This window comes from Belonocnema kinseyi, chromosome 10, assembly GCF_010883055.1.
Source record: "Belonocnema kinseyi isolate 2016_QV_RU_SX_M_011 chromosome 10, B_treatae_v1, whole genome shotgun sequence".
NCBI classification, from domain to species: domain Eukaryota; kingdom Metazoa; phylum Arthropoda; class Insecta; order Hymenoptera; family Cynipidae; genus Belonocnema; species Belonocnema kinseyi.
In genome coordinates, this window is record NC_046666.1 from 75,271,605 (window position 1) to 75,284,147 (window position 12,543).

At 30.9% G+C, this 12,543-nt stretch overlaps 3 protein-coding genes across 4 annotated transcripts in view; 1 reads left to right on the forward strand and 2 right to left on the reverse strand.

Moving 5' to 3' along the window:
- Positions 1-12,543, forward strand: part of LOC117182026 (6-phosphofructo-2-kinase/fructose-2,6-bisphosphatase-like) — a 110,823-nt gene that overhangs the window by 49,827 nt on the left and 48,453 nt on the right. The window contains exon 8 of one of the 2 annotated variants that reach the window (XR_004468245.1): positions 710-725. The exons of the other annotated variant lie outside the window; for it this stretch is intronic. The gene's annotated coding sequence lies outside the window, so the exon portion shown is untranslated. Of the gene's footprint in view, positions 1-709; positions 726-12,543 lie in introns of those variants that run through there. 2 annotated transcript variants of the gene reach the window in all.
- Positions 1-12,543, reverse strand: part of LOC117181208 — a 243,827-nt gene that overhangs the window by 22,039 nt on the left and 209,245 nt on the right. Inside the window, exons 8-9 of the mRNA XM_033373771.1 lie at positions 4,683-4,807; positions 2,927-4,089 (exon numbers count right to left, since the gene is read on the reverse strand). Coding sequence (XP_033229662.1) covers positions 2,927-4,089; positions 4,683-4,807 — 1,288 coding nt within the window. The remainder of the gene's footprint in view (positions 1-2,926; positions 4,090-4,682; positions 4,808-12,543) is intronic.
- On the reverse strand, positions 953-4,853 carry LOC117182028 (facilitated trehalose transporter Tret1-like). Its single transcript, XM_033375046.1, has 2 exons — positions 4,683-4,853; positions 953-4,089 (listed from the first exon to the last, which is right to left on the reverse strand). The coding sequence occupies exons 1-2, from the start codon at positions 4,813-4,815 to the stop codon at positions 2,741-2,743; spliced, it is 1,482 nt and encodes a 493-aa protein (XP_033230937.1). The 5' UTR covers positions 4,816-4,853; the 3' UTR covers positions 953-2,740.

Here is a 12,543-nt window from a genome sequence, read left to right on the forward strand (position 1 = left end):
CCCCCCCCCCCCTTGACACAAAATACTCTATGCGCTATAAAACGGGGCTAAACGCTGCGTGTAGAGTAAACTGGCCCACCTGCATCTTTATTCTTTATAATTAATTATGTCTTTTACTGAATACAAAATTTTTAATTAAAACATAACTTGCAAAGGTCCTGTAGAATGATTTTCATCAAAATGTTCTGTTTTGTGCAGGGAAAAAGGCGCATAGAATTTTATTAGAAACTAAACGTAAAATAATTGTTTCTTTGATAATCATTCCGCTTAAAAAATAAAAAATAAAGTTTTTAAACGATAAAAAAGTAGCAATTTTATTAAATTATAACATGCGTTGTAATTTGTCTTACTTAATAATTCATCAGGTTAAGAATAAATATAATTATATTCCAAATGACAATAAAAAGCTTATTTTACGTCGCCATATGTGTCCATGCCATTATTTTTATTAAAATATTTAGCAAACATAAATGATTACTTATGCTTTACAGTTTTTCGCCCAATCACTTTTTTTACTATTTTAATTAGTGAGCGAATTAGCGCCACATTTGGCTGACACTCAAAGGGATAATATTTTTTTTATTACGTTTTTTATTATCATTAGAGAATAACAGAAATTCTTAACGTCTTTTCAGACTAGATCGAACTATGAATTAATAATTAATTGAATTCAATTTTTTCTGAAAAAAGATCTTTTTCTTTGCTTCAGGGAAAAGCACCCGACCGGCACTCTGGAGTTCTGTGGTTCGATTCTCAGAGGAGCGAATGAGAAGAACTTTTTCAGAAAAAATTTAATTTAAAAAAATTGTAATTCATAGGTCCATCTAGTCTGAAAAGACGCTAAGAATGTCTGTTGTTCTCTTATATCAATACAGGTTCCTTGAAGAAAAGGGATAATGAGTAGTGTTTTATTGAATAAATTTATTTTATGCTTTATGTTTCAGAATAATATATAATTATATATTTTAAACATCAGTGACTAATTTAAAATTCTTTCTGTACTTTACTGTAATAAAAAGAGTCACTTAAACCTATTTGAAGGTAATTTAAGTCGCCCATAGCTATTTATACAAGGCTTCAAAAAATTACGATACATTAAAGAATATTAAAGTATAAAGTAATTTGTTTCCAGAATTTTTCAAATGCATTTACAAAATTGTACTTAATTTCAATTTGGATGGTTCTCAATATTTTGGTTTAATTAACAAAAAGATTTATTTCGAATTTCAATCGTGTAAAAAATTATGAGTTTTTGCATACGTTTCTTGAACATCGCAGCTCACTTCTTCAGGGCTTTTATACACAATTGGAACCCGAAAATAATATCTCTTTTTTATCATAATGAATCATCGCGAAAACATTAAATCTAGTATTATAGATTGAAAATATCATTTTTGCTGATACCTGAGTAAAAATGCTTCGACTTGACCTTCTCAAAACTGAGTCGCAACATAGGCCTTCGTCTTAATCTATGGCCAGGAGAGGTAAAACGGCGTTTATTTGTTTCAAGATGAGCCTCGTCTTGACTGAGATGACCGGCGTAAGCTTACCTCAATACGAACCTTCTTCAGCTCATAAATGAGAATCAAATTGATGAATAAAAAAATTGTAATTATTAAATGACTTATTTTTAATTGAAAAATTCAGAATCTGTGGGTCTAGACGAGTATAACCCATAAAATTATTCCTTAACAAAATAAAAATGCTAACTTTCTAGAAAGATCTCCTAAGCCGTCAAAAATACGCAAAAACAAACAATATTTTCGGAATCATCATCAAACAAGTATGATAGAAATGAAAATCCGCAAATAGATTAATTGAATATACATATTATACAAAAATACAAGATTTTTTAATCATTAACAAAGATTCGCTTTTATGACAGAATGAACCTTTTTGTTAGGAGAGGTATACACGCGAAGTTATAAACCGCTCGTGTTGGAGTCACAAAAATGCAACTAAAGAGATAAAATGATCTCTTCAAGATATAAAAAAATTTGTCTCGAAGACACGAATTGAAGTCTGGATCCGTCTCAAAACTGAGACATGCGCGAGTCGAACTTTTCGACTTCCACATGTCTTGATTGGGGGCAATTTAAGTCGAACTCAAGTCGAAGCATTTTTACTCGGGTGTATTGGAAAAATTGACAATGAATCATAAAATGTTTTTTCTGCTTCAACATCACAAAAAGTGCCTGATACTTTAAAAACAATAAACAATCATAATCTGTTTTTTAATGAGTATATAAATTTGTAAGCGACACATAGATCATGTCTTAATTTAGATACATAAATCGTTCATATATGCAGATAATTTACTCAATTTAAAAGATATTAATTTTCTATATGTTAAAAATCAGCTCGTATTCCTTTTTAGCATTTTACATATAATAAATATAAGCATTTGACCAAATAATGAAAATTATAATAGATTTATTCAGTTCCGAATTGGGATAGAAAATCCGCTTGGGAAAAATAGAGAAAAAATTGCTGAAGAACCAGAAAGCGGTCCAATCCTACAAGTCAAATAATCCAAATTGGTTAAAATTGTAGCAGCTCACTTGGATATTTCCTGAAATTCCACCTTACTAATCCGATCCAGATGAAAAAATTATATATAGTTCGTATCAAGTGTAAAAATTGATGTATAAGTTTCATTTATTTATGCAAAATATGGGTTAAATAAATGAAAATTATTTATAATATTTCACAATATGTATTTGGGTATATTTCTTAAGTTTCAAATGCAATGTGTACTTCCCCTTCTGTTTTTTAAATGTAAAGCATTCTGGATTTCCTCTAAAGTCTGTCCCTTAGTTTCGGGAGCAATCCAATAAAAAAGAGTCGTTCCAACAAGAGAAAAAAAAGCATACATCCAAAAAGTCGTGTAAATACCAGCCACATTATTCATCCACTGAAAAACAACTTTGACCAAAAACGCTAACATATCGTTCGTAATTGTCACACAAGTTATAGCAGTTTCCTTCACATTAAGAGCAAACATTTCACCCGTGATAACGTAGGTCAAACTGCTAATTCCCAAATTGGAAGCAATATTATAAAAAATTAAACTAGCGAAAGGAATCCAACTCATCGATGCCGTATCAGCTTTTATATAAAACTTGACGAAGAAAAATAGTCCCACAATCCCCAATCCGACGGTAGAAAAAATTCCTGAGAAAAGAAATGTTTTTCTTCTACCAGCTCGTTCAACAAATTTAGTGACTAATAAAGGCATTATCACTGTAACTCCTGCATATAGTATAGCAGCATTTTCAGGTTCTATGGAAAAATCACTGTAATTGAAAATTTCTTGTGTGTAAGCCTCAATTGAAGTATCACCCGATAAAAATTTCGTCCAGCATACAATTAACACAATCAATAAACTCTTTCTGTTTCCTTCGCGAGAAAATAAATCCCACAAGGCCCATTTTTCATTTTCCTTAGTCTCCTTCACTGTCTGATTTATCCTCATAAGTTCAGAATTAACAATCTCAGGATCATTCGTTCCTTTTAACTTTATTATTGTTCGTTTAGCTTCTTCCTTTCGATTTTTTATTGAGAGGTAGTACGGACTCTCTGGTACGAATGCAAATGTGAGAAAAAAAGGAATTAATATTGAAATTACTGCCACATTCATCATCTGATAAGGGAGGTAAGCTCCAACAGTTTTGACGAATAAGCCACCCAATTGGGTTGATATTCTCACTATTAGGAGTAATATTCCTCTAATCTCTTTTCCGGCAATTTCTCCTACATACATTATGGTAAAACTAATGGCAAGTGTACAAGAGACACCACTAATAAATCGTGCTGTGTACAATGTAATTACGTTGTTTGCTGACATTATCATAGCCCAGGAAATGACTTCCACGATGGCGAAAATGAGTAGAGAGTATTTTCGACCAATGAAAGAGGAGAAAATTGGAGTTAATAAATTTCCTGTGGCTGATCCAAGATCTGATGTGGAAGCTATCCATGATCCTTGAAATTCGCTTACAGGAAATGCCGAATTGTTACTCGTCAAAAAAGGCAGGGCTGGTGATGTCCATGAGTCGACTGTTCCATTTCCAATTGTCAAAATACAAACTGTTAACGAAGAATATTGAAGTAAATAAAAAATTTTTTCTTCTACATTTTAGCCAAAAGTTCAGTGCTGGGGAGAAGGTAAAAAGGAATCTTCTCTATTATAGATCCCTGTTACGGAAATTTTCTGACATTCGACAACTTCAGATGCAGAGTGAAAACTTCTAAATTTTATAGTTTAAAATTGCAAACCTAGATGGTTTGACAATTTCAGATTCAAAATATCATAAAATGAAAAACTTCAAGTATAAATCTGAATAAAAAATAAACATTACAAGTAAAAAAAATTAACAATTAAAAGATTTCAGTTTGTCATTATTCATTAACTGTTGAACCCATCAATTTATTTGAGTAGTCGAAATAGCTCAATTTCAACATATTAATTTCTGAAGATATTCAGCTTCAAAATATTAGAAATATTTAAACATTAAATTTGAACTATGAGAGTTTACTCTTTATATAAAAATAAAGTTGTCAATATTACTTTTTCACGTCTCTATTTGACGAAACTGATCAGTAGTTTTTTATATAAAAGAATAAAGCAAAATAAGTTTTTTACATCAAATATTCTGTCAAAAATATAAAAATATCCTTACCACTAATAGTAGCTGCAAATTGTAGTAAGGAATTTCCTAATTTCGAAGTTTCTATTTCCGCCTCATCTTTGGCAGGAACTTCTTGGTAGATACTTGAAGTGTTAGAGAGGTTATGTTCGTTGTCACTATTCATAGTTAACTGAACATATATTAAACATTTTTATTTTTAAAATAATATCCGCTCAATCCCGTTATTATGGAAGCGCAATACTCACTGAATGCTATCTACGATGATAACGATGAGCCGGAGACGATGTTTGTACATCATCATCAAAGCTCACTGAATGATTTCTACGATAATAACGATATGAATGTGTTAACAATATGAGCATTAGAAGATTTGTGTACATGCAGTAATAATAATAATGAAAAAACATATTAGGGTGATTTTTAATTTCTTATTTCAGTTCATGATCTTGTAAGAAAGTCTTCTTAAACTTCAATGAAAATAATTTTTCCAAGTTACAAAACAGCAAAAAGTTTAGATTGCATCAAAAATATAGTAGTCATAAGGAGATTTTAAAATATTTAAGAAAATGTGAATTTAATCTTGAAAGCTATTTTGTATTTTGGTCTTTACTATTATTATTTCATTTATCAGTTCACATTTGCATTAATTTCAATCAGTGACTAAATTCTATTTATGATTTTTTTCCTTCTAGTGAAATGCTCAAACTTATTAATTTATCGGTAAAAATAATTGATTTAAAGCTATGATTCCGTCACCAATTATGTGACATGCCCATTTATCTCTAAGGTTTCGATAATCGCCAAATGAGAGATTTATGCTATAAAAATAAGAATCAAAGCATAATAAATGTATAAAAATAAAAATATTGGGTACGTTTCAACATTAATAAAACTGAGTAACGTGTATTTAAAAAAAAAATTTAAGAAATTATTGTCCTACAATTAAGAAATACTTTTTTCAACAAATTAAGAAAATTAATCATTTCTTATTAAAGTACAGTCTGTGCTACTTTATTGTTTATAGTTAGTGGCATCATCAATCGCGAAGTAAGTGTGGGTGTATTTTTTAGATTTCGGTGGAAAAATAATACGAAAATTATAATGAGTTTTGATTTCGTCAAAAATTTTAATCAAAATTTGATTTTGTAATCTCAGCTTTATCATAAAATTGCAAACTCAAGGGAATTAATTCCTAAGTTAAGTTTCTGTTTATAACGAACAAAATTTGGGAGGTGATATGGCTCCATAATTAGCAATTTTTTGTATTATACGCGATAAAAGAATTAAAATTGCAGAAATAAAAATTTTTTAAATTAAAAATTGCGAACTTTCGGCATAAAAACTTCCAACCAGACCTCTAAATATTTTTTGAACATCTGGCAAAAATAGGAGATAGTTTGATGCCAAAAAAATTCAAAGCAAGGGTCGGCAGAATCTAAAAAATCGGATTTCACAAGGAACCCTAATCTAACATTCTTCTATAGACATGCAAAAAGTCCTTCTTCTTAGTCTATTGCAATCATCAATTCTTCTCTATCCAATTACTCAGAACGATAATTAAAGTGCACAAATATCCCTGTAAAATAAAAAATAAAATATACACAAAATGAAATATTTTATTAAAATTAAGATCAGGTTTTTGAGGCTAATTTTTTAATAATCAATTACTTCTGCAAGTCATATATTCGAACTTATTCAAGAAAAAACATTAACTTGTTTAATTTTATAGTGAATGTTGTGCACAATAATTCTTTTCGCAACTACTCAGACATCCATTCGAAGAAGGAGGAGGAATTTTAAATAAACTTTTTTAAATGCCAAAGAAAATTCCAAAGAAAATTTCAGAAAATTTTTCTCTTGTTTTACAGGGATGTTTCTTAACACAAATGGAAGTTCCTCTTTAACTTCAGGTTAAGAATATTCTTATTGGTGGCTCCGAGTAAAAATGCTTCGAATTGAATTGCCTCCAATCAAGACATGCTCAAGTCGAAAAGTTCGACTTGAGCATGTCTTAGTTTCTATGTGTTAAGGATATAAATTTATCTATTGAGTCGAATTTTTATTACTTCAATTACACGAGCAGTTTATAACTTCGTGTGTATACCTGTCCTAACAAAAAGGATCATTCTGACGTCCATAAAAGCTAATATTTGTTAATAATTAAATAATCTTGTATATTTTTAAACAATATATATATTAGTGTGGCCCAAAAAATTACATTGTAGAAATTTCAACGGGCACGTTGACCAAATCGTTCTCTTAGGCAAATAAATTTACCCATGTTTTTTATTTGCAACAAAATTTTTTTTAGCCGTTGTTCTAGCCATTTTTATGTCTTATGGAGTTTAGCATGTAAAATGTGTCCAATTTTTACTTCATCGATTTTGTTCAAGAAATTATAAGTCATTTTATTTGAAATTGTATATGTTTGATCTCTTATCAGTGAATATTGTGTTTATCGAATTTTTATATCTCAGAAATGTCTTGCAAAAGTTTTAGGCATATCAAAAATCGCATAAAACGGCCATATTTGGAGGCTTAGTGTAAGCCTCGGATATATTTTTGTAACTGGACATTTTGAGGAAACGTTTTTGAAACTATTGAGAACAGATTTCTAGAAAAAAAATCAATAAAGTTTGTATTTAATTGCGAAAAGAGTAAGAAAAGCTGATGAAAATTGACACATTTAAGTTGAACATCAGCTGAAGGGACTGCAGGTGGACGGCTGCAAAAAAAGTTGACCCTCGGTCGGGCCTCTCATTGTGCACCGTATTTGCTGGGTCCCAAAATACGGACACTGACAATGAATAGAAAGGCACATGAAAAAACATGGGTAAATTTATTTGCCTAAGAGAACGATTTGGTCAACGTGCAATCATTAATTTACGGATTTTCATTTGTATAATACTTCTTTGACGAAGATACCGAAAATGCTGTTTGTTTTTATGTATTTCTAACGGCTTCGGAGATCCTTCGAGAAAGTTACAATTCTTATTTTTTTAAAGAAAATGTTTAAGGATTATACTTGCTCAGACCCACAGATTCTGAATTTTTTAATTAAAAATAACTAATTTGATCATTACAAATTTTTCATTCATCAATTTTAATCTCATTTATGAGCCGAAGAAGGTTCGTGTTGAGGTAAGCTTACATCGATCATCTCAGCCAAGACAAGGCTCGACTTTAGACAAGTAAACGTCGTCTTATCCGAAACAATGCCTTTTTACCTGTAGTGACCATAAAAGTAAGACGAAGACCTATATCTCGACTCAGTTTTGAGACGCAGCCAGACTTCGATGTCTTGGAGACGAACTCAAAACATAATCAAGTCGAACTCAAGTCAACGTATTTTTACTCGAGTACAGATGATCTTTGGAAAAGAATTTTATTATTTTTTTATTAATTCAAGGAATTATGAACAAATTTGGCGTTACAATAGTATCATTTTTTTATAAACTATTTAGATTCCTTTTAAGATGGCATGAATGTTTCTTGTTCAATAGTACTTTAAAGCAAAGAGTCATTCTAAGGTAAATGTTAATTGATTTCAAGAAGCAAAACGAAATACAGTGAACCTCTTCTATAGCACCGATTTCGGGGCTGACTATGGGTGGCAACTGACTCATTATAGTCTGCTCCGCTTTTGTTTGCTCACGCCTGACTGCTCGCCTGAGTGACAGCCGCAGATACCGCGCACCCCGCGCAGTACCTATTACACCTACATGCGGCGCGGCGTCAATTCTCGGAAGGACTATAGAAGGGAGGGCTATTGAAGAGTTTCACAGTATTTGGTTTATACTCATTTTTTCATGCAATGCAGCTGCCGGATCGAATAAGGGTACATACATTTTATTGGCTCGAGCGGGATGAGTTCTCGAAACTTTCAAAATTTGTTTAGAATATTAATTTTTGGAACTTAATTAGTCTAAGAAATGTTATTAAATTCAGTAAAAAAATATTTTCAGAATTCTTCTTTTTGCCCTGTCAGGTTTCATTTGCGCAAGCGACGAAAAAATTGATGTGTCCTTATTCGATTCGGCAGCTCAATTATCAACCCCTTCGTTGTCATTGACGCAAAATGCATTGAAATTGTCCGTGCCCTGTGTGGCATTGACGTAAAATGCGTCAATCTTCTTTTTTCCTATTCAACTTACTCCGATTTTGCAATCAAGTCTTACTCGGGGGTTTTTGGGATCACTAAATTCGAATCTGAAGTCAAAATTCAAAAATTCTAAAGGCAGTATCCAATATGGTGGACGAAAATACAAAAAACGGCTGGATTTGGATCAATCTCGGCACTTACGGGTTTTCGGTGTTGCTGAATGAGAATTTGAAGTCAAAATTCGAAAATGTTAGATAACGAATATTTTCATCCGCCATTTAAAATTGTTGAATTTTGAGTTCACTTTCGGGTGCAGCGACCCTTGAAAACCCCAGGATACAAATTTTCAGGATAATAAATTTTCCTGCCATTTTGGGCACTTTTTGTCGAATTCTCTCTGCCAACGTAGGGGTTAATAAAAATAATCGTAAAAGTAATGAATGTGATATTCATGAACTATAATAATTAAATTAAACGTGTTGCGATATTGATAATTATTTTAGAGAAATAAGCGCACAACAGGACACTTTTTGATACATTTCATTTAACATTTCTAAAGAAAGTTGTATTTAAAAAAAAACTGTATTCATTGAATTTGAAAAAGATGAATGATTTTTAGGTGATTTTTTCACTATTCCTTTACCAGACTAAATCCTCTGTTCTGAACAAAATTTAACAATGCTGATTATTAAGATTTGATTGTTATTATCACTGATCGTGACAATAAATTGCAGATACGAATTTCCTCCTTTCCTGCATGACTTTTCTGCTTTCTCTGTTTGATCTTCATTCGCAACTTTTTCGTATTGGCAGTTTTTTATGTTAGACACATGTTCTTTATGTTCCATCATCTATCAAATACGCTTTCCAGAGAACGCGAAGGAAAACGTGGTTTAAAAAAAAGAAGAATTCATACACTGACTGCTTGTGTTGAATTTCCACAAAACAATTAATTTGACTGTATGCAATACTTGCAATTTAATCTGATGTTAACAGATGGGTCATTCAGATTTGCAATAAAACAATATGGGAATCATATTTAATTTATTACATTTTTTTCAGTTTTCAATTGCTTTTATTAATTTCTTTTTTCATTTTAAAAAGGCATTTCAAGAAACCAGGTTTCACTTATTATATAAGAAATAAACATAAAAAAGGGTGTTTCTCTGAAGTGGAGTAACCCGGTTATACTATATCACTATCTTACAATTAGTCTGCCATGTGTAAAATCAATTATTTTTTCAGCATACAATATTGAAACATGAATAATGCCTTTTTAATTACAAGGCATCATAATTGCTTGAATATTTTCACTTAATTTATAAAAATAATTTATAAGGTATACAAATTGATTTGGAAGTGTCGAATGATTCTTGGAAATATTATCTTTTAGAAGGGATAATATGTACCTGAAGCTACACCGGAAAACATACACTTCATACAGATAATTATTGAAAAATCAAATAAAAAAAACGAAAAAAGTTTGCATCAAAGTTTTGTTAAATTATAAAAATCTGAAAACCAGATATACTATTAATTTAACTCATTTTTACTATAATTATGCTTTTTAATCTTGATAATTTTGAAATAAAGTGTGACGCAATTATAAATCGTAACCCTTCTTCAAATGTATCCCGTGCAGAAATTTTGTTAGGGCGCCGGTCGGGCTACGATCGGGAAAAATGTGGCCCCGATAGGGTAATCTGTCTAGCACCAGACCGTAATGAAACGCTCTACCCGACAGGGCCCAGACCTGGGCATCTGAAGTCGGGGCCCGATATGGCCCAGATACGGCCCCTTTAATTTTTTATTTCTATAATTAGTAAAATTTCAATAGTTTTTATATTAATACTTTTTCAGCTTTGTATTTTACAAAACTTCATTTGTTCAATATTCTATATTATATATCATTATACATTGTATCTCATTTTCAATATTCTACATTTCATTATCTGTTTGTATTGCTTGAATTTAAAGATAAGATAAATCTTTGACAAATAATGTTCAAATTTAGAGCTATGACACACACACACATTAATTTTAATTACAAATATTTTTGAATCTTCCTAATATTCTTATGAAACGATTTTTGTTTGACTAATGCACATGGGGCACGTGGAGGAGATTTAAAAAGTAAAGTTATGTTCGAGAAAATATAAAAAGTATGTAATCTCTAATGTTACTAATCCGGACATTCATACATTTGGTATAAGGTAATCTCTCTTTTCACAATGTCAGCAACAAAATATAAAACTCTAAAAAGCTGGAAAACACTTTTTTATTTACAAAAATAGTAAATACGCTCAAAATGACGACGCTTTCTCGAATATATTGCTAAGAATCTTCAGAAGCTAAAAGTTAATTCCCATGTTGATTCTAGCGAATTAAAGCTTACCTTTGCCTTCATTGCGGATATAAGAAATCTTACCAACAATTCTGTGACTCTGAACTCGCAATCTACTTTTTGCTTTTGGCATTTTAAGTACGACGAAAGAAAAATAATAGCACGACGATAACAGAAAACTTGACATAATCTTGTCAAACCTAACCCGACCCAACGCCAGACCATCTTTCCCCTTGCAGCCACATGTGGAAAATCTGATCGGGCCCAGATCGTAACTCGGGAATTAGTTGGACAATTTCTGCACGGGATACTATTGTATTAGCGCTCTATTCATACTCCTAGGATTTGAAGTTTAGCTATATGCTATATAATAGCTTTGTTTGAGAATTCAAAAATGCGATTCATTAATAATTGTGAAAATAAATTTTACTGAAAATTCTTATTTGAAAGATTTTTCCATAATCAATGGTTCGTTTCCAACGATATTTGTGGCTAGATGAATGAACAAATTCATTGGTCCATGCATACGTTTTTCCATATTTGGTTTCAAAATTTTAATATATTTTTTCACATTTCAAGTACCTAATAGGATATGGATTTTTAATTGGAATTTCAAGTTAATAATTTGTAATGTAGTTTCAAATTTTTCAATTCTGAAAATTTCCTTCAGATTTTATTATTCAAAATACTTTATACCTGATGTAAATTTTAAATTAAAAAATATTTATTCATCACTAGTCTGAATTTTAGGATTCTTTTTAAATTCCAGTTCTTGCATTTCAAACACATTGAATTTCGCCTAAAGGTTATCCCTTTATTGCGGGTGCAGTATACATGAAAGGCAGCATTTTATAAAAAAAAACACATAGCATACAAAATCAAAAAGTTCTGTAAATACCAAATCTCATTTATCAATTTAAGTGTTATTTGGAAATGAAAAAACTTGTAACACAATTTTCCCAAGGCATGAAACTTTTGAGCATGTTTTTAAAAATTAAGATACACCTTGTTAATAGTTTAGGCGCTTATAAGCAAAAACAAGTGGTAGCTAATTTTTATTGCATTTATGTAACTTTTTAAAACTCAATGTGAAATCATCGTCAACAGTAATTTGGCAATTGTGAAATCTTTTTTGTTAAAGCTCCTTCAACCTTAACGAAAACATTCTCTTCACGAATCCCGTGCTAAGCACTCGAGTTTAGTCCTGAAACTTGTTAGCATTCCCATAAATGTATATTAATATAAATCATAACTCAGATTTGTGTTAAAATAGACGTCCTTTCATTGTCCAGTTTCAAAAATGCGAAATCTTTACAAAAAATTTGGTTGTTAAACACTTTATTGTAACTTTAATCGTTTTTCCATAAACTGAATCTACTCATTTCTAATATTTTTTTATGATATAAACTTTACACATACGGTCTACTGAGCAGCCTTACCGTTTT

Excerpts from the sequence above, each read along its gene's own strand:
- LOC117182028 (XM_033375046.1), bottom strand. The coding sequence starts at position 4,815 with ATGAATAGTGACAACGAACATAACCTCTCTAACACTTCAAGTATCTAC. Across the intron at positions 4,090-4,682 it reads ATTTGCAGCTACTATTAGTG|TTTGTATTTTGACAATTGGA; the intron begins GTAAGGATATTT and ends CTTCGTTAACAG.